Below are 23,004 nucleotides of genomic sequence, written 5' to 3'. Positions count from 1 at the left end.
AATAGATAACAGTTGGCACAACTTTTAATAATTCTTTTGTTATCGATTGAAAAAAACTAAAAAGTATTTTTATATGTACATAATAAGATTATCGTTAATCGTTAGTCTCACACTGATTTCTTTTTTAAATTATCAATTATTACTTGCGATACAAATTTACTTTTTGGAGTTATTCCAAACAATATTAGATTATAATTTTCATAAAAAATCATTTGCGAAATGATCAATGAAATATATGAATCTATTTAAACATATGTCAGACTCTACAATTTTTCAGGACATTGAATTCTTTATTAAAGTATTAAATTTTTTACTGTAAAGAATACAAGTGTCCATAAAAAAGTTGCATTTTATGTATAACAGCAGTAAAAATTTGTATATAACACAGTCATCATTATCAGCAATCATTGACTCGCACGGTACAGCAACTCATTCTTCATCTAAAAATCCAAAATCGAAAGGACAAAAAGTAATCCCTAATCAATTTTTTCCATTGGAGCGCAGTTACCGAGCCTGGGAAAAAAGTAGCTATCTCGGCAGAGCACTCGTCGGTCGTTGCCGAAAAAGCATATATATACATGAGAGCAGAGTGCAAAGCTGTGCCTCATCGCGAAAAACAGAGAAAGAGGAAAACTTGGCGAAGAGAGACAGAGAGCGAACCCTAGCAACGCACATGCGCCCTTGGTTCTACGCGGGGGATTGGCCCGGAGTAACACCCCCTTATAATGGGTTCACCCGTCCGCGATGGAGCGAGAGGGGGAGAGGGAGCCTGAGGAAGCCATATTGATTTCCCTATGTTTCTCTCTCTCCGTGCACGCGTTCTCTCTCTCTCTCTCTCTCTCTCTCTCTCTATATATATATATATATATATATATATATATATATATAAGTCTGTGTTGCTATAGCGCTCCGATTTGCTATATGTAACTTTGCTATCGACAACTGCGATTGGGAGTTCTTTCATCCTTTCTTTTTTCATTGCGCCTGCGACATTTTTAAAAATATTTGTGTTAATGGACTGTGAGATGAGTATTGTGGTTCTAGGAAGTCCAGTTGATTGTTTCATCAAAAATGACGGTGATAAATGAGAACGGACGGGGAGAGGTTTAATTTCGCCTCGTATTCCAAATTTATTTGTAAAATGCCGCGTATCTGAAGTCAATTTTTTTGGAAACCTTGTGTGTTTTTGCTTTGGAACCTTGTGTTGTGTGCGTCTACACGTATAATCTTTTGTATAATTTTAAACAATGCCAATTTTGCGCATTATCGCTTATATATTGCTGTTTCACTAAAACGTTTTTATGCTAATAATAATAAAAATATTTTGAAAGAAGGAATGTTTAAATGTTTATTTATTAATTTGATTTGCGGCCAAAGCAAATAAGTTACGCACACTTCTAAAATTAAATGAATAGAAAAACGATCATTTATACTTCAAAATGCACTGGAATCAGAAAAATCAGCAAGCAGTGGGTAAAAATGTACACTGCTTTTGGTTTGTCCCAGAGCTTCGCGCATTGGTCGCTAGGGTTTGGATCCCCATCGTGATGAACTCGTCACCTTCGACACTTCAATCGAACGTATCTTCGCTCAACTTAATCATTATTATCGTTAGCATTGTTAGCATGGTTCAACTAAGAATAACTGTCTTGTCACAATAGTAATTCTCGAATAAATTCATATTTATGCTCGAATAAAATTGCTCATAAAGCGCAAGTCTACTGAATGTCTACCCACTTAATATATAAAGCCTCCGTAGAGCAACGAGTATGAGGGTGGTCCGAAGCATTTCGCCAAAGTGCCTGTCCTTGTAGGTGCTGCCAACATGCTATATACAGTCGGAGGCGCTAACTTTTTGCAGGTTCTACTCGCAGACCGCAAAAGCGCCCTTGTTGCACACTGTTGCGGTCTCAGCACCATCAACTGGAGGCCACGTGCGTCATCTCTACACTCCGGGCAGCATGAATTCCTTCTCGACCACGTGCTTCCCTCATCGACCGGTGGCTATGCGCACGACCAGTAGTCAATGACACGGCACAATTCTACATGATTTGGCAACTTGCAAATCGAACTTACCCTCATCTATGGCTTGGACTACAGCGTGATCTTGGCAGAGTGCCACCAACAGGCTAGCTCTTTCTCAGGGACTGAGTTTTATTCTTCTACTAGTAAAGAAATGCTTGATTTCTTCATGGAGATGCAGAATAATTATTATGATGCTTATAACTTCATTTTTCAACATGTTAACGCTTATAAGATGAGCTCATTTCTCTCAAATTCCTTCCGAAGAACGAGACATAGACAGAGCGAGACAGAGAGAAAAACGAAATTAATTTCCTACTTCACGTAGAATTATATACAGCAGTTAAGCCTCTCTCTTACTCGCGTGCCAGACGCCAATTGATAAGCCTTGAAGGCCCAACAATGCCGTCGAGACTCGATTAAATAAAAATAACGAGGCAATATATAGCCTTGCCTACGCTCGCAACCCCGAAAATTCCCCTAGGACGTGCAACCACTTGAGAGCGCGTTAAAGCTTTTTACGGCTTCGCGCTTTCGAGGAGCCAGGCCGCCCGCACAATTTTCTCATGGTTCGCTTGAATTTTTCTTTGTTTTTTTTCTCCTTACACCCTCCGCGAGGGATTGTTATGTGCGCACTTGCCTCTTTTTCAATCGTGAGAGGTAGATTGATTAGCCCGTGTTCTTTTCTTTTTTTTTTTCAATCACACGAATGCACGAATGCATTGCGTCTCATTATTCTCGACGCGAGCTGGGATTATTATGCACATGTATTGGAGAGTTATTGTCTTTGTGCGTTTGAATGGGCGATGGTGAGGCGGGGAGGGGGGACAGCCTCGCGATGGAATATCACGGTATTTGCCGATAGGATTTTATCGTTAAGCACTCGTCTTATTTTTATTTCACGTGTGTCGTGCACCGAAAAAAGCACGCTGTTTAAATATCATTCCTTCTATGAATTGGTGACAATGAAAGAAGCAATTTGATAATTGCACGATAAAACATTTGCCACCGCTCTCACCTCGCAGCCATTCTTGTACTCGTGCAACGGTTTATCGGTATATCCTAAAACCCTTCGTTGAAACTATCGTAAATCGATAAAGAAAGCAAAATGTATTTTCGTCTGCGTTCGGGCCAACTGTCTCTCTGCGACCCTCGGCAGTATCTCATCGCCGTTAACGAGCGCGCACGTGGAGCATTATGGGGTGGATAGGTATACATACACCTGGGTGGTCCGTGAAGATGGACTACTATTTACTCGCAATATTTCAGAATTGTAATGGTCTGGTCTGAGCGCTCGATCTAGACTCATTTTTATCATAAATGGACCTCATAAATTTAAGCGAGAACAAGAAGCGTTGCCAAGTGCTTTTGCGTGTGTTTGCTCAAAATTTTGCCTGCAATTAAGCCTTCAATCCGAAGAAATATGCTTGTATTTTCATGACTTTCCTACTATAATTTATAATGCACACGATGAAATACGCATAAATAATTGCGCTCAGTTACTTGCGATATTCGGTTATTATTCGAGATCCATGTATATTTAACAGATATATAAATCACAATTGAAGTTCAGCACACGAATCAGATTTGTCATCTACATTACCTACCGTAATTAATTTCCAAAAGCGAACACTCATTACGTCGCGAGAAGGAAAGAAATTAGTCGCTCTCGTCAAAACGGAAACATTTGTCCTCTTCCTCCTGTATCTTTCTCGGCAATAGCCCCTAAAAGCACAGGATGTCAGGTCAATTAATAGAAGCTATTTATAAGGACAAACTGGGGAATATCCGCGAGAATCCGGCAACGGCATTGCAACGCACCGGAGGGGGGCGTCGCAATAAATCTTTGCAAGTCGCGGAATCTCTCTCCCCTCTCTCACTTGAAGTTGTAAGCTGGCTTGTATCGCGGCGGCTATTACGAAGCCATGCATCACTAAACTCAAAGACCTTCCGAGTCGATTGTTTCTTCTTTGCATCGCGAAATTCTGTGGGAAATTAAGATTCTAGAAATTCTTTTTTCTCTACGATCGCACGCCGTACGTTGCTTTTTCGCGCGCATGATCCGCGTCCAATTATATTCGGATGCCGGAAATCAATAATCAATCGAGAAGCCGCGCCGGCGCTCAGTCACAAATGATAACGACACACGTCACTAATTAGCACGTCCAAAAGAAAAAAGGAGGCAATAAACGTGAAACGCCTATTTGGCCTCTCACCACCGAACGCCAAGTTACAAAAGTCACCGTGCATTCATCAAGTTAACAATCTCTCTCGGCTGCTGCTCTTTTGTTTACGGGCCCGCGCCCGTCACTATAATTGACAGCTCATCGATGTGAACAACGCTGCAGTGCGTGGGCTTCTCCCTTGCAAACTTGGAGAATCTGGTTTGCTCGATACTAACGTTTCTCTGCTCTTGTCGTCTTTTTATGCGTACGCTACTCGTAATGTTTTAAACGAGGTGTTGAGTTTCTTAATATTCCGCCGTGGATTGCAGCTTTCACCGACAATCAATTACATCCAATCAGTGTTGTATAGCTGATAGTTCTCGTGCGAAACTTTAAAGTATCCACGGGGGATCAGCACGTGTCTCTCGAAATTAGATCGCCGACATGCCCTTCGTTTCTCTCGGCGATCGAGGCATTAAAACGGGAACGCTAATGCACTTAATAGCGCGATTGCGTGCGAATGCTGCCCGCGCGGGCGGAGCGCCACGTCAAAACACACCAAGGGGAGAGATTCTTTCTCGAGGTCCAGCTTTTATTGCTGCTATTGTCTTGTGTTGAACCTTTTTTTTTTGTGGAGGAAGTTGGATGGGCGTTTTGTTGTACACGTGACTTTCCTGTATAATTTTGTCAGACCTATTATTAAATTGCTGGAGCTGGGTGTGAGTGTTTTGGGCTTGGTAGGGCAAAGATTGTACTCTTGCTTTTTTAATTTCGACTGTTGCTGTAATCAAAGACTAGTACACGAGACTGATCAATTGAACGTTGAGACTCGATTAGTTCATTGCATGATTATTTTATTTAACTTACTATTTCACTCTTTCGTTCGATTCAACGTAATGAAGTTCAACGTAAGTTTGCAAAATTATTAATAATTCAAAGACGTTTACTATTGAGTAAGACGAAATAATTACAAATTATCTGATACGTAAAAATGCACTTGATGTCAACTATCCAAATAAAAATAAGAATTTCAGCCAAAACTTCATGGGCAGGCAAACAAGAGACCTCATTGAAAAGTTGTCGCGCATTGTTACACGGGAGCGAGGGCGTAGTACATACGTACGGTCACATGCACACACACACACACACACACGCGCGCGCGCGCGCGCGCATACACAAGTATCCTCGAGAAAGAGCAAGAGGTTTGCGCATACGGCGACGAAACTATTATTACGAGAGGATCGCACGCTGTTATTGTTGTTTGGGTCGAGAGCCACTCTCCCGCCAAATTTATGTAAAATCATGCGCGCGCGACCGCGACGAGTTGAGAGATTTGCACTACCGTTTTACGCCGACGAGGGTTTTGTTAAGGGGAGATGCTATAACACTGTGAATATTCAGTGCCATGACTTGTTTGGCGAACTGTCGAGAGGGGAAAAATCAATGTGAATTGAGCTAATTTTATTTGCACGCTAATGAGACACTTATTTAATGACATTGTATCTAGGAGAATTTTCTTATTGCGATCAAACATCTGCATCTGAAATCTTGGAGAGTATCGACTGTCGCAGACTAATTGAATGAAGTGGCGAAAAACCACATGAATAGTAAATTATTCCGGAAAAATGGTGATTTTTGGTGATTTCCACAATGCCGAGCACTAGAAATTATGCACTGAAAGTCATAGGTCGAAAACCTTGCAGAGTCATTAATTATGAAACCGAAGGGCCCAAAATTAGCGTCAAGGGTTTCATCTAGCCTCAACCGCTATCCACTTATCCAAATGAATATTCAAAGGCATATTATATTTCGTCCCTTGGATATGTCTATTCCCAGCAATATATATATACAAAGTGATGTATAACGCACCTGAAGTATATACATCACATTGCAGAACGCGCGATGACGATGCACGACGCCGGCTTTGAGCTTTTGGTAGGCTCCCAATAAAGCGATATTAAAGGCAGCAGGGGTCCTCAGCACCGAAAGGGGCTACGATCGCTGGCTCGGTTGCCTATTTTTTGCGCTGGTTATTATTCACATATCGGCCGTCGCTCGCTGCGTGCGCGCATGCGGGAGTATATGGAGAGACGCGCATACGCGTTATTATCCGCCGTAATCCCGCTGTTTTACATGTTATGAGCGACCTTCGCCGGGCGACGTTATTGCAATGGCGTTGGCGGACAGCAAGGTCGACTAGCGCTCTACGCGATTCTTCTAGGCGTTTGCTTATCACGGCTTGGCGAGTTTTCCAATATTGTGATTCCAATATTGCGATTGTTAGACTTTTTCGTTTCCCCGTCGCTCGCCAACAGACTTATTCGTGAAATGCGGAGAAGCAAAACTTGGGTGTATATCAAAGAGATTTCGAAAGCGCGAATAAGCATCGCGCGTGTCACGCGCCCGTTAAACGACATGCATAACACTCGAGCAAAACCCCGTCATCAAACTCCTCGACACCTCGTTGAGAGTGTATGCGCGCGCACAGGTATGCGCACGCGAACGAACAATAAAAAGAAATACTTGTCGCATGTGCGATTCAAACAAAAAGAAAAAAAGGAAAAAAAATTAAAGTGAACGCGGCTGATTATTCATTTTCTCTGCCCGCGCGTGTAGTGTGGGAGTGCACTGAAGCCGAATATTTTGCCCGACGCGCACAATCCTCTCCAACGACGCGTCATTATCGTATACACGCCGGTTCGCTGCTTGCAGAGAGGATGGATGCGCCGTAGTCGTGGTTGAAGGAGAGCTTAAAGCTTTCGAGATGTGTGAGGGTTTTGATGGTAGGGTGGCTTTGGGATTTATGTGTATTTGATTTTTTTATTTTCGTCGTGGAGGTGAAGTTTGTTCGGTTATTTTTCTTTTGTTTTTATTCGGATTGACCGTTTCTTTGTTTTTTTCCTTTTTACGGTAAATCAATTTTAAAAGCAACTGAATGTCAATCTCAAATAAAATCCAAGTATCGTATATTGTGTAAGTTAATGAATTGATTGTTGAGATAAAAATTGCTTGCACCGTTCAGTGTGAAAACTCAAAAGCCTATATTAAACAATTAGATTTCAATATATTTATCGTAATGTAAAAGTTTTTTTGTTATTAATGTTCGAAAAGTATTAAATTATTTAAAATTAAATTTCTCATTGGTGACATTATTAGAATATGGATCAATAATCTTTTCATGTGAATCGATGTATTTGCGACTTATTTTGTCGATGTTTTTACACTTATTATGCATTTCGCCGCATATATTTAGCATCAAAATTATCGAAACCCCTACACGCCCACACGTAAAATTTTGCGTAAAAACAGTTTTCTCTTTCTATTTTCGTGGAAAATCCTTTCCGCCTATTTGAGCAGAGAGTGAGAGAGAGAGAGAGAGAGAGAGAGAGAGAGAGAAAGTACGCGCGAGCTAACGATGCGCACGCCAACAAAAATATTCGCAAAACCGCAAGAGAGAAAAAGACGTACAAGAGGAACAAGCAAGCAAGCAAGTAAGCAGACAGACAGAGAGCGAGAGAGAGAGAGAGCCTGTATGAAAAGAGAGGGAGAGAAAGAGAGAGATAGTGCGGTTCTCTCGGCTCACAAGTGGATCGCCTGATTTTCCTACCCTGCGGTTTAGCAGATTTTTTTGCGCGCTCGCTTGCTCTCTCCGCGTCCGCAAAAGCTCTCGTTTCTTTTTTTTTCTTCTTCGACCCCCTTCTGATGCCTCTAACCTTTTGCCGCGCATAGGAATCGAAAATCGCCCAGCCGTGCATCACCAACCAACCACCCAGTCAGCGTAGGGTTTGTTATTCGCGTGCGCGCCATTTCTTCTCTCTCTCTCTCTCTCTCTCTCTCTCTCTCTCTCTCTCTTTTCTTTCTTTTTTTAACGAGCGACGATCTCTCTTAACTCTCTTCTCTTTTTTTTAATGAGGGGTGCGATGTGATATTGGGAGGATTATTTCGAGAATTCGGGTGTGAAAGTTGAGTGTTTAGAACACGGCTTTATAGTGTGTTGAAAATCATTGATGCAGAGGGACCTATATAGCAACGAATGTCTTATTATTTACCTAGAATTAATTAATACTGTTGCTAAAGTGGAATTGTTTACAGCTTTTTGTAATAGATAATACACAAGTAATCATTGACGAATCCCTAATGTAAAATAAATTCAATAAACATGCACTCAGTGAAAAATGTTTACAATATTTCGACAACATTGCATTGAGTGGGATAATAGCATGCGTATCGAATCAACAAGCATGATTCCATGGCATCGTGTACATATTTGAATCGCAAATTTGCCGCGGAAAGATCTTAGATCATCAACAGCAACGTATAATTATTTTCCATAACTAGAAGCAGTGGCCTGCAGAAAACAAACTGCAGACAAGGAAAAAAGAGTCATCGAAATAACGTCGACTGTCCACACATAATATGCTCAAATAGCCTCCGGCGCAGCATCGCAAAGAAAAAATTGGCGCCCAAGCACTTGAAAATTCAAAGCTCAACGCTCGCCGCGCTCTTTAGCGAGCAGAGTGGTTGCATGCAGCGAGTTTCAATCCCCCTCCCTTCCCTTTTTTTCGCCGGATTATCACGGTGGGTATCATATGGGGCCTCTCAAGAGCAGCAGGGAACTGCTGCCGCCAAACCACCGCAAATGCTCTCGAGTACTACACTCCTTCGCCACCGCCACCGCCACTACTACTACGACTACTACTGCGCTGCACACCGGCCACTTGAACTAGTTGGGGACCACCGAGTGGCTGCGAGCTCCCTCTCTCTCTCTCTCTCTCTCTCTCTCTCTCTGCTTTTACACCCTGACGAGAGACGTAGACTACTCGCTAGGCTGTAGCTCCTATACTTTTTTACTGCTGTTTTGCAATTTCTTTCACTGTTGTTGCTGGATACACGTATGCCAAGTTCTGCTTGTTCGTTTCACTAAGTTTCACTATTTTGGGCGTCGAGTTAGAGAGGGATTTCGACGCGATTAACCTTCAATGTTTTCAAAGTTGCCCTGCACAGTTTGTGTGGTAATTGAATGCATTTTACTAAATTCGCTATATTGGCTAAGTATAAAACCAACCAGAATTTTTTGCTTGCGGTAGCATTAAAAAGCAAATCTTAATCGAATCAGCCAAAAGAAATTTTCGCCGCTGACAGTTCAGTATAGACGGCGATGGCAAATTAAAAATGCCCGACAGTAGAAAAAGAGAGAAAAAGATTGGTGAGCGGATTGAACCGCGTAATTAATAAATGAAAAGCAAACGCAACGCACGGTCACATCTGTTTCCACAGTATTAAAATTTTAATTACAGCGCTTTTTCCCACGTTGCGGCGGTCGCGCATTGGAAATAGCCAACTAAAAAATTAATCAAGGCAGCTGGTTGCGTATACGCGCGAAATAATGTTTTCGTTCATATAATAATTATCGCCGAGGCCAATAGACATTGGAATAACGAGCAGCCGAAAAAAGGGGAAATCGACGGCGAGCTACGTAGCATCATCCCGCAATGGCCACTCACACAGAGAGAGAGAGAGAGAGAGAGCATAGACCCAGAGTGCATAAACAGTCCAGTTCTCTTGTGTAAAATCAATAGAGGGGTGGCGCGTACAGAGAACTCTCGCGCGCAGACGCGCGACTCTCCACCCTCAACCCTCAGTTCTACTGATCGGTGCTGCCGCGCAACGGTAGAGCCGACAAGTTTTCACGGAGGGGGGAAGATTGTGATTCGACTACGGAGGGATTTCATTTTGTTCGCGAGACCGTGGATCTCTCTAATGTTGCATGATAGAGGTGAATGTTCGTTCACTTTTTTGCAAAGATGGGTTCACCAGCTTATACTTTATGTTTCATTCGGATCTTGTGATTCTTGATTCTCAATTTTTTTCGCACACGTAATAATGCTTTGAATGACTTTGTCACCTTTACTGCATGCTCGTTGACGTGACCAATGTTCGGATATTGTTTTAAATCTTGAAAGTGTGTAAAATGACGTCGATGTCAATTATTTTAATCAAAATGATTGAATCATCGAACGGGCGTGCATAAATCTATACATAGCAACTTTTCCAATTGCTTCCCTTTTACCATCGTCAAAAGAAATAGCTACATAATAAAAATGATGCGGGCGATTAAAAAGAAAGCAACAAAGTAGGAGAATGAAAAAAGCCCCATCGAAATCGTACATTTCGGCCATTGTCATCGGCCCACGCGTTGCTCCTGCAGCAGCAGCAGCAGCCAAGCTAATCGCTGTCGGCGCGCGATCGATGAAATTTACGGTGGCTTCGGAGAATCTAAAAGCCATAAAAATCATCGCACGCGAGAGAGAGAGCGAGAGAGAGAGAGAGAGAGAAAGATGAAGATAAAGTCTTGTCGATCGTCGGTCCGAGGCGCGTGGCTCACAAAGCCCATCGTCGTTGGAAATGAAACGACACAATGGGGTTGAGGGTTATAAGACGTAAGAGAAGGGAACTCAAAAAACGCCAGGTGTGTGCCTGTGTCGCTCTCCTACTAGCGTGCGCGTGTCGTACGCGCGAGGCGCACGCACCGTTGCGACAAAGATTATTTTCCTTCACGACGTTCTCTCTCTCTCTCTCTCTCTCTCTCTCTCTCTCTCTCTCCTCTCTATACCCGCGGGGACCCAGAGCGCTATTTTTATTGGCTCACCGACTGTATCATCCGACCCAAAATTTTTTCAAAGCTTCGATTTTTTTCGTATGTTTTATTTGAATGATTTACGAATAATTTCTAGAAACATTAACTGCTTATGAACAGACGGCTTATCGAGCTGCGTCACCAATTAAAAAATTCATTAAAAGCTTATTTTTATGAAACTAGTTTGTAGATAATTTAGACAATTTCGAAGTAAGTGGTACATTATGAAAAGTCTTTAGCGCCCTTTCACTTTTTTAATGTTGCGATATTTTACACAGACAATTATTGAAAGCTTGTTGAACACTTGCTTATTTATAAAAAATTTAATAGTCATTGCTTGGAAATTCTAATAAGAAATATTCAAAATATTATCAATAGTTATTATTTATATTTGAGGAGAAGGTGTAAAAATTATATGACACAATTTGGTAAGAGCTTCATAAAATCTGAATAAGCCGAAGGACACAATAAATTTACTCAATTCTTAGTAACAATAATTTAAAAACATTAAGTTTATTCCTCTTTTATATTTTCATAAGAAATAACGTTAATTTTTATAACAAACATTCACTGTTCATAATTGCAATTTGAATAATAAAGCGAAAATCCCAAACATAAATCGTCGATTTTCCACACGGACTGTACATATGAAGAGCATCAGCAGCAGCAGCAGCAGCAGCAAAGGCGGAGGAATAAAGCATTATTTGGGAAGGTGAGGCCAAGGTGCGCATAAGGGAGGCCCCCGTTGAGGATTTTAAGGGATCCCGTCTTAAAAGAATCCCGCTTCTTTGGTCGCTTCACGCCACCTACGATTAAGAGTGACCCCGAAAAATCTGGTCCAGGTGTCACTGTGCAGGCTTCCTTTTTGTACGCCAAGGTTTCATTGAAAAACAAGCGGGGAGAGCACGACACGCAGAGAAATCTCGAGTGGAGTATTTTCGCTGTACATAGCAGCTCACGCTTATTTGAATTTCCCAAAAACATCGTCGTAGAGTGTATTCGCGTTTTATTTCCTTTGTTTTTATTTGAAGGCTGGTAGTGGGATGCGGTTTCTACAAACGGCAGCTTGCTATTTATTTGAGCGAAAAATAAGTACGATCGGTTTATAATAGCGTGTTTTGCAAGTTGTGGATTAGCGGTATGCTGTTGATTATTCATGATTTGCGTAGGTATGAACTTTTTCCATTGAGCTTTCAAAGCACCATTCCATCGGCAAGTTGAATAATACATTGCCGACTGTGTTGTGCAGCTGGAAAATAATCAAACATTTATAATCACTGTGCTCGGAATAATTGCAACACTGGCATAAGTTAATAGTTTCAAACTAAACCACAACAACAAAGCTTCTTGATGAATAGAATTCGTCTAACAAAATTTTAAAACACTCACACGTCCACGTACACGCACAGTGATACCCATACATCGATCCTCACGGACCTTGAAAAGTAATTAAAAAAACCGTACACGCGAATGTCGAGAGAACATAAAAAAGCAGGGGCATCGCAGTCGCAAAGACAAGTGCGCGCACAATTTTAACCCCGTTACACTGGGAAGCAGATCGTCAACGAGAGAGAGGAGAGAGAGAGAGAGAGAGAGAGTGAGAGGGTGGGGATACTATACTCTCTCTCTCTCTTTCCGCGGCCGACAAAGGACAACAGAGTCTCTTTGTTCTCCGGCTCAACGGCTTCCCTCTCACTCTGACTCTCTCTCTCTCTCTCTCTCTCTCTCTCTGTCTCGCGTGTTTTATCAAGGTCACTCATTCAGCCACCCCGTAGCAGCAAGCCTGTTGCGGAATCCCTCGCGACGAACGACCGACCACTTAGTTTTCCTATATAGCCGAGTTTTCATGTTTTCTGACAGTTTTTGTATGACGAACGCGACGCAGAGAAGTTGAATGTCGATGTGCTTGTATGCGGAGCTTTCGCACACTGTATTTCGCTTCCACCGCTGCTGTTGTTTCCAGGATTATTTACACCTACGATTTACGAGCACAACGTCGAGAGAGCTTTGTTAAGCTTATCGAATAGTTCAAATAAAAACTAGATGATAGTAACGCGAATTATGAAACGATTTTCTCGCCTGATTTGTACTGAATTCATGTCGCGGTAGTTATTGACAAGATACTATATCGTATGATGCATTTTGAAATTCTTATTCGAAATTGATGGATTTTTATTTCTAAATTCTTTACTATCGTTTCCAGTAATCGAAAAAACCATCTACCTTCTTTGTATTGTTTTTTCAATTTTCCTAATAAATAAAGATGTCAACGTGGTCTGATCAGGAAGCGGTGAACAGAAAAAGGAAAAAAAGGAACAAGAGGAAGTAGAGCCGATTTCAGCGAACTAGGGCCGTCTAGTGGGTCATCGGCAGGAAACGAGACGTCGAGCAGAGAGGCTCTAACCTACAAACTATCGGGGCTCTCTCGCGCGTCATCCTCGCGGGCAGCTCATTTCCTTCTTCGCGAGCCGGATTTAGCTACAATGCACTACGAAATCCGTTCGCACTCTCTTTCTCGAGAGAGCGAGATGAACGTGTGGGCGGATCGCTATGCGCTCGGGAAATCCATTTTTGGACGTTTTATATGCTGCTGCTTGACTGACGTGAGTATCGAGTGTTCAAAGGATGAAGTTTCACTATTAAGCTGCAATTTCAGTTTATAGTAAAACGATGCGAGCTCTTTGAATTAGCTTCGAACATTTCAATTCAGCTAAAATACATCGATCGACCGATCGAGAAATAAAATTTATCTCTATAAGGTGATCCCAAACTGTCATCGTCGTGATAAATGTTAGTGTCAAATAATTACGTATTTGCATAATTACGAATAAAATATTCCACTTCTTTTTAACGTGGGACACCATTTTGTGTCTATCGATTGTAATCTTTAAATGTTCATATCTTTCGATTACATCGTCGTACCGAATCAGAACTTTTATTAAGTGTGAAACCTCCACCAGAAGCCCGTCACCCATTAAACAAATAGCGATATATCTCGAAATCAACCACATCACACGATCTTATCGGAAGGAAATATTGTACAGCTTTTGCGGCTTTATTATTTTTTTTTTTTTCGAAGCATATACTTGTTTGATTTTTATTGCTCACTTTGGAAGGAAAACGACCAAAGAAGAAGAGAAAAGGCTAAGAAAACCGGCCAAAAAAGGCAACGGAAATATAAATCGTGACAGGCGCGGTTTACCTGCAATTACCCCCACGGGTACCAGGAATTCATTCACACCTCTGGACACGAAACCCCGTGGCGTGGCTCGCGACCCGCTTTCCTGGAACATTTTTACACAATACTATCACAGCATGATGGACTTAGATTGTGTTTATAAATGTTAAAGCTAACATTTATCAGTGGGTTTGTTGTCAATTTTACAAAACAGTATTGGTATTTTAGTGATTTTTTACTTTATTGTTATTGGGACTCAATGAGATCGGATCGTTCATAGTGTATATTTATTAATCATGTAATTCGTTAAGTTTTTTATCGTTATAGGTTTAAACAAAGTAATAATAACAACTACTTGAAAAATTGTACTCATAAAATAAGTGAAAATTTCTCCAATGATTAAAAATCATACCGAAGTCTTTCATACTCTTGACAAATGTAATAACCTAGAAATAAGTCATCAGAACATTAGTACTGTAATTCCAATATCCCAATCCATAGCACTGTGCCAAGAAATCTGCCATTTATTTTGGGAATAAAATAGAAGTCAATGTGTAAGACCTGAGGATACGATTTTACTTTTTCTGTATGCCTGCTTACAGCTCGCTTATTTGGCTTTGTATTTGCAGAGAAGTGACACCTGTCTGCATCTTCTAGCTACTGTGCAGCCGTGAAGCAAACACGTCTACTGCCATTATAATCTTTGATGATTTTTATTTATGAGTTTCTGAGAGGCTTCCTATTTCACTGACTTTTTAGGATAAACAGACAATGCTTTATTTAGAAAGTATTTTATTCTTGATTCTAGTAGTAATGATAATTATATATATAAAGTATGATATTTGAGTACTTTTATTCAATATTGATAGATGATTTTGAAACCGTAAGTTAGGAAATATAAATTGTATTGTTATTTTTATAACAATAGATTGATACTTATTAGATTGTAAAGGTATAATGTATTTTCTGTAGGTGTTTATTTTACATAACGTTACAAAAATCAAGTGACTTTAGTTTTCGATATACGAAAGAAAAACCTAATGAATTATTTTTATTTACAAAAGAATAGAAAGAGTCAACAACAAAAAATGTCTCTAGAGAAGTGACTCAACAGATAAATGTTTTCCTTTGTATCTTCGTTAATAGTGTCCGGACGTTACGATGCATTTCTTATCCGAGTATTATAATACCTATATTGACGATAGCTATGGTTCGTTTACTATAACTTCGAAGCAGTGTAATATTTTCAAGATTTATTACTCTTCAAGTATTAGTCTTGATTTAAATTTTTACTTTTTTTTAGGTATTGTGGGGTAATTAATCAATAAAACAATATTATTTGATATTTCAGACACGAATTAAGTCTTGGTGTCATTTAACTTTTTTATAAGAATATTAAATATTGTTATCTATAGAGTTACAACGAATTACAATAAATCTAATATTTTAGTTGAATTATCTATCTACCAAAATGAGCATTTTTTAGCAGGATTCATAGGCGAGTTCAAAGGACATTTAAAGTCTTGCGAAAATTCTGGCATATTGGACACGGCTCCAATAACTCGGAACTCCATCGGCGGATGAGGGTCAAAATCAAGATCAATTTTTAATTTTTTTAATAGAGATTTTGAGCAGAAATTGTTTGCAAAATTGATCCAAAACATCTGCTGAGGTGTATAACGTAGGCCTGGCAAGCGAAATTCTTTGCTATTCCTTTTTGACCATTCAATGTAAGCCAAATAAGAGGCTTTTAAACCAACGTTGTCAGCGATATTTTCACCTTGCGAATCATCTCCGTCAACCTTAAACGTTATTAACCTTTTCAATTATTTTCTTTTTCATAACAATTAGAATCAAAATCATTTGTTGTCTACGTACCGTCTTATTAACTTCTTTCACAATGTATTTACTGTATTGCTTAACAATGCATTCTGTTTTTTTCAAATATTTTTGTCTCGTTTCATTTTTCCACCAGTTAAACAAGTTTCCTTTTTCATCATATTGACTTCCTTCATCATCGAAGGCATGGCTCATTTCATGACCTATAATTGATCCTATGGCTCCATAGTTTATATAATTTGGTCTGTTGCTATCGTAAAAGTGTCCTTGTAAGATTCCAGCTGGTAATGCTATAATTATGGTATAATAAATATAACACTATCTTTTAAAATTTAATCGTTAATATTTAATTGAAGATGTACCGAAACTGTTTTTGCTAAAGTAGTAGACGGCATTTGCTTGTACTATATCACTGTAAGTTATCCAATCAAATTGATTTACTGGTTTTCTGAGGCGCGAAAATATTCTTTTTCTTGATAGCTGATTTAAAGTCAATTCAGATCTGAGAAAACTTTTAGAATATAGTTTTAGGGTACGGTAGTATTCATTTACATTTTTATCGTTTTCAAGTTCCACTGGATAACCAACACTCGATTTCATGGTGTTCAGTTTTTTTAATGCCATAAGTTTTGTTTCTTCATCCATCCAATCTGTCTGCAATTAAATTATTCTTTTAGCATGGTATTTTTTCACGTGAGTGTGTCTTATATATAAAAAATGACTGTAAGTAAAATATCAATAAACAATAATAACAATAGAATAATTAGAAGAGAGGTAGGTAGAGCTTGAAAATAATAAACTTTGTTAAACGAACCTGTTCAATCATGTGATGTAAATAATCACGCAAATTATATACTATATTAGTTGCCTCATTTTTTGCATTTATATGTGAGTAATCCTTGACGTAGAGCCGACCAATAGCTGGATAAAACCATTGGTATAAATTTTTAAAACATACTTCCTTACGTTGTTTCTGTACTTCGGCACCACCAAATTCTATATTGCCTTCATGTACAATGCTCGACAGTTCTTTTCCCATGAATTCGATCGTCTGAGAAATTGTACGAACACATATATAATTAGCAAGTACGCGTTTTGGAGTTTTCTCAATAAGATTAGGTAAACTTCTTAAAAAATTGGGATCAGCTACGATGATTTCTTCGTCCTGATCAACGTGGGCATACGGTGCTAAGATTTCATTAAAAAATTCAGTCCATGATATACCAGTGTATCTAGTTTCTAACTGCTGTAAAGTCATACGATTGTTACGGTTGCTCGCATTTCGACGATCTTCTTTTGGCATTGAAATCTAAAATTCATCAAAAATTAAATATCAAGATGTTTACTCTGTGTCTGGTAGAAATATAACATCGTCTGATTAATATAATATTTGACAATACATTTTAATAACATAGAGTAAAAAATACCTTTGCTAAAGCTATATCAAAATCCACAACGCTGTCAACTACCTTTTCAGCTTGTTTTTTATCGACTCCTAAAACTTTGAAAATCTTAAGGACCATTTGCATAAAACCTTGGACAACTTCATTGTCTTTGCCATCAATTAAACTTTCGTAAGGCAATTCTGTATTTGGACTATCAATCTGTAATATTAAGCGATCATAATAATATTTTTTTTTTAATTTTGAATGTTTAGACTTGATTTTGAAAACAAATAAATTCTTTCTGATAATTTGTAATTTGGTAAAGCTTACTTCGAGTATATTCCTGCTACTGTTATCTGGATCAGCTTCAGAAGATATTTCAAAAAAAAGATTAGTATTATAACCCATTTTATTAGCATTATACATTGATATTTTCCAATCGAAATTTGCTTCGTTCCAATATTGACCTTCCAATATTGGACAGCCTCCTAATACTTTTAAATCTTCACGTAATTCCTTTTCACTATTTTCTTCTATTTTATCTATAGATTTTATGTGCATTAGTTGATTTATCTGAATGTGTCTGTCATAAAATAAAATTTAATGAAGTTACCTGTATCCATACATGATCTATAGTAAGTTTTCATCGATGAGAGAACTGAATCATCTGAATCTGTTGAATTATTTTTTTTAAGTTTATCTAGTAAAAGTAGATGAAGTTGTTTTTTTATTTCGTCATCTAAATTTTCTAAAGTGCCAACAGTCTCTTTAGTGTCAGGAATAATCGTGTCTTCTACAAATTTACCGCAAGCAAATTGATAAAAGTTATCGCATGGATCGACGTTCGTATTCATATTTTTAAGAATAAACGAAGCTACATACATGTAAAAATAAAAATTATATTACAATAAGTACAATTAGTTACATCTACAAATGTATTTTAAAATTTAACTTACCCGCATGCACACACGCTTGCGTTTCACATATCGCATCATTATTAATCGGTAATTTATCAGTTTCTGTAATACAGTAAGATACATCAATAATTTTATGATTATTTGCAATTCAACATATAAAAACGTTATGCCACGTACAAAATGGACTAGTGCATAACACTTGCGTTCACTATGGGCTAATGTCGAAGTTTATTATTTACTATACAGTGTTACTATATAGTATTGCAAAACGAGCTTTAAATTATAGCGTATAGTTAGCAAAAATTTTGTTAGTGTGTATCAGTAGATTGAGCCCATTATCTCACTCACGAAGAGATTGGTGTGTTATATCGCATTATAATAATATGAGATCTTACGAAAATTTATAAATCTTCGACGACGGACGTAAAATCATAATTTCAAGTATATTTTGCGATATGAAAAACATAGTTTGGTTTAATATTTCTAGATAGAGGGAAAACTAACGTTAAGACAACTTAAATTTTTTTTCGCATTCATTTTAATGCACGGATATAGATTAAAATGTTTATTGACAAAATTGAAAATTCAAAAATTTTAATATTTCCATCATTTGATATGAGATATAGTGGACAATATTATTTATTGGTAAATAAATATGCAGTTATGTTGATACTCATGATTTAAAAATGTTAACGATGAAGTTTTAAGTTTTTATCATCCGAAGTTCTGTGTAGAAAAATTGTGATTCAAAAGTTTGCAGAACACGATAAAAAATGTAATATAAGTTCTAAAAATATCATACTTCTCTATAATTATATCCTTGACAATAAGCTGACATTGTAAATAATACTTTGGTAGACGTTCGTGGGGTTTTGTGTTTTTAAAAAAATTTTTTAATATTTTACGTAATTTAATAAAGGTGAAGTCGCTGTACAATATTTTATCATGATAATCTATCTTCTATTGCCTATTTTATGTATTTGAAGTTGAACTTTTGCATAGAGCAATGTTCAATTAATTTCTCTATTGAAGTATCAGTCAATTTTCATTTTGAGGTTAATATGATTAAATCATTCAATTTATATTAAATTCATGCCCACTATACTGATGCACTTTTCCAATATTTTTATTATCTACGAAAATCTGCTTTAATTTTTCATGAATATATTAACATACACGTACGCGCGCGCGTGCACACAACACACAGACACACACACACACACACTCACAGAGTAGTCCACAACAGCTAATCATCCGACTATCTTTCGGCCAATCAGGTCACAAATTAACTGACTTGTCACTTTGTCAGGTTCTCTTTTTTATAAAAGGGGGATTTGTTTTATAGTATTCAGGGTAAATAGTAACGTACCTATGCTTTTAGAAGCTGCTGCGGTCAGTGTAATTATTGTTGCAAATAGTAAAATCATGGCTGCTTCTCTATATCCACATATATAGAGATTTGATATTCAACTTGCACAAATATCTTGAATTGAAAGTTTTTTTTGTACTATTTAAAAAGTAAAAAAAGTTTCTACGGTATTCATATCTCTGATAAAAATAAGTAAGTCATAAATAATACTTATATTTTCTGAAAATATAAAAAATTTGCCAGAAAAAATTGTCAAGTACAAAAAACTCGTGTTCATCGTACTATATACTACTCAAATCTCCCCTCTATTCGAATATCTGATATTGTTACTTTTATTATTCGTAATTGACGTGTGATGTTTTACGTAGTTCGTTATTGACTTTTGAATGATTTATATTGATTCCGTGCGTATTTAACTATTGGACCATTATATTATTAGAATGAAATGTTTGTACAGCTTTTACGTTGCTGATAAGCAGACTAGAATAAGAAACATCTAAAAACATGAATAAATTCTATTAGCTGGAACTAAAAATATCAATTAGTTCGAGCATATTTAATTTTTATGTCATAATAATATTTTAGACTTATAAAACTCGGAGTGAAAAGTGCTAATGTATTACAAAAGTTATCTAGTAACTTAGCTTTTATACATATTGGCATATTTACATGAATCATTTTTATTAGGATTATTTTATCCTGGCAATTCTTTATACTAATCAAAATTATTTATTGTTTACTATTATATTCTTACTGTTATAATATGTATATAATTTGTGAGTACTTTATTTTTTCAATGCATATTTTTTAAGTTATTATTTAGTGTTCTCATTTTGGTATCAATTTCAATGAATGAACAAGTTCGTTTTGTTCCCCATCAACGTGTCAGCATTCGAAAAATACTGACGCAAATTTAAGTTTGAACACCGGTCGAAATTAATCTTTATGAAATCGATGGAGTGGAAAACCGGTCTTTATTACACAGTTTCATTATTTGCCACACTACAACGTTTGCCACGTTCGCATAACTGCTGAGCGCATTGTCTTTCCACGATATTAGATTATCGATCTTAGAGGATATCATGTCTTATTTTTACAGTAAGATTTTGGCCAATTTCATCTGGATGTCTTGCGTATGGCAGCTTACTGGTATCAATAGAAATACTAATAATTTCATTATATTGATGAAAATTCAATTTTCGATTGCAACGTTCAGCATTTATTCAGAAATATACACGTATTTACAGCACTTTTTTTGTATTTTTCCCCTCTATACCGTTCATATAATTTATTTCGGCTTCAATTTGTTAATTAATCTGAAAAACCTTTGCCAAAAGAAGAAAAATCAATCAATTATCCATCACCGAAGAGTTCCAAAAGTCAAAGCCTGCTGCGTCGTAGAAAAATTTTTCCTGGGAGAGAGCCTCAAGGGAGGAGGTCGCCTGGCAAAACAGGCCGCTCCTCCCTTTTTTCACGCGTCCAGCTGGTACCACTGAGGGGCAGGTGTGCGCGCGCTGACGACCGAGGACACGCAATGAAAATCACGTGGGGGAGGAAACGCAGCTTGACGCGTAGTCACCGGCTATTATATACATTGCGGAGTTAAAGTCACGGGTTTTTTTCTTTCCTTTCTTAACCTGCGGTGAGGGATGGCTTTTTTCCTGAACAGAGGAAGCTAATTTGTTTGTGATTTTGCGGTAGATTTTTGGTGGTAATAGCACTTTCCAATCTTTGTTTTAAACTTCTAGTCCTTCGATTTTCAACCATACTGGAAATCCTATCATCCCGAATATCATCCTCCAAAGTAACGAATTCCATTCAATTGAAATAAATTCGAGTAGCTCAAAAATGTAACTGTGAAAGATGAAAAAAATAAATTGTCTTTAATTTTTCTGGATTACAAGTATGCTCAGTGGACATATCCTCATCATCAAAAGTGTTCTCCCAGGCCTCTCACCTGCACGTCGTTTATTCAAGCGACAAAAGCAAATAGTATGAAAAATTGCAGCCCCATCCCTCCGAAAAATCTATATAGTCAGCCAAAAAGCCGGAGGAGAAAAGCAAATCATTACCCTCGTTTCATCATTTTTTCTTCCTCCTCCTCTGCGCGGAAAAGCTCATTAATAATAACGGATAAATGGACCGAGAGGCTCACCTGTCGATCGCTCATCGTCGTGACACACCAACGATGAATGAACGACCAAGGGGTTCAGACAAGGAGACTCTTGGTCTTTGAGTTTCTTGGTAAATACATACGACTTTGTACACCCGTCGTTGCTCACCGACTGCATCAAACGCTCAATTGATCGAAATTCCTGGGTCACATTGAAGGTGGAAAGCATTAGTCAGGTTGATAGGAGGGTGCGGGTATGTGTGTGAGAGAGAGAGAAAGGCGAAAGACGTGAAAATTAATCAACGGACTATAGTGATAGGAGCGTATTGTTTCTACTTGGACTTGAATCGCAGGAGAAATTGATTATAACGATAAGAGAACTATAGTTTGTATCTTGCCGAAATATTGTCTAATACGAAGTAAAACAGTTTGTCACAAAAACATCGAAACCTCGAGCACACGCAAGCACAAAAGATATCAATCGTCATTTTGGACGTGGCGAATTATGAATCCAAGTTCAAGAGCAACGCATGCCATCCCTTGTGCGTGCCATTTGAACTCCAGAAGCAGGCCAGTTGAAATCGAGAAAGTAGGTTGCCCCGTTCAAGTGCATTGGCTCAAGAGGAAAAAAAGTCCTCCGTCCTTTCTCGTGAAAATCTGGCTGCGTGTCCATATAGCCTTCAATCAAGGCAGTGATCTCTCCCCATTCAACGAATCTCGTGCGAAAGCGCGCCAAGTCGCCGGCGCTTGGCAACAAATGAACGAATAATCGTCTCAGGTCCCCACTCGCGAAAGAATAGAAGTTAGCGCACAGAAGTGGCTTTAGAGTCATTTGTTGCTTGTCCTATACCAAAACTTGTCCCTACTGCTTTCCGAGCGCTATACAGGAGTTAACTTTGCTCGAGAGCTGCTCGTTTTTGGGTGGCTTTGCGGTTATTCTTTGGGCTTTTGTTGGTGCTACATACAATTGGAGTCGTTAAAAAATGCTTTTTTTGTGCCTATGAGGATCAAAGAGTCAGGTGAATTAGTGCTGATTAAGAATTCTTAGTTAATGAAGACCAAAATGCGAAAAATCGCAAGGAAATCAATGTATACAATAATTTTGTTTTACAATCCTGGACGAACATCAAAAATATTCCAATAATTTCTTTTACTAATCAAATCACCGCACATTCATTTATATCAAACTAAAAAATAAAGCTCCAAGAACCCCTACGTTTAAACCGATAAAAACTCTGACGCAAACAAACTATTTTTCCCCTTGCGTACGCGAGGAATTGAATTTTTCGATGACAATAACATTCTCAAGCTTTTCATATATAACGTTGCTGCTGCTGCTGCTGCTGCTGCTGCTGCACGGTTAGCGACAGATTCCGATC

The 23,004-nt window shown here is 38.2% G+C and overlaps 1 protein-coding gene across 1 annotated transcript; it reads right to left on the bottom strand.

Annotated features, from left to right (window-relative positions):
* Positions 1-15,162: 15,162 nt before the first annotated feature.
* Positions 15,163-19,570, bottom strand: LOC131669370 (neprilysin-2-like). The gene is made up of 9 exons (XM_058944201.1): positions 19,513-19,570; positions 18,183-18,245; positions 17,840-18,100; positions 17,557-17,768; positions 17,269-17,445; positions 16,656-17,150; positions 16,204-16,495; positions 15,881-16,131; positions 15,163-15,804 (listed from the first exon to the last, which is right to left on the bottom strand). The coding sequence occupies exons 1-9, from the start codon at positions 19,568-19,570 to the stop codon at positions 15,466-15,468; spliced, it is 2,148 nt and encodes a 715-aa protein (XP_058800184.1). The 3' UTR covers positions 15,163-15,465.
* Between the last annotated feature and the right edge of the window lie 3,434 nt (positions 19,571-23,004).

Source organism: Phymastichus coffea, unplaced genomic scaffold, assembly GCF_024137745.1.
Source record: "Phymastichus coffea isolate CEN01 unplaced genomic scaffold, Cenicafe_Pcof_1.1 PCOF00092, whole genome shotgun sequence".
In the NCBI taxonomy this organism is placed as follows: domain Eukaryota; kingdom Metazoa; phylum Arthropoda; class Insecta; order Hymenoptera; family Eulophidae; genus Phymastichus; species Phymastichus coffea.
The sequence above is the reverse complement of the archived record's forward strand: the minus strand, read 5'-3'. Positions and strand labels throughout refer to the sequence as shown.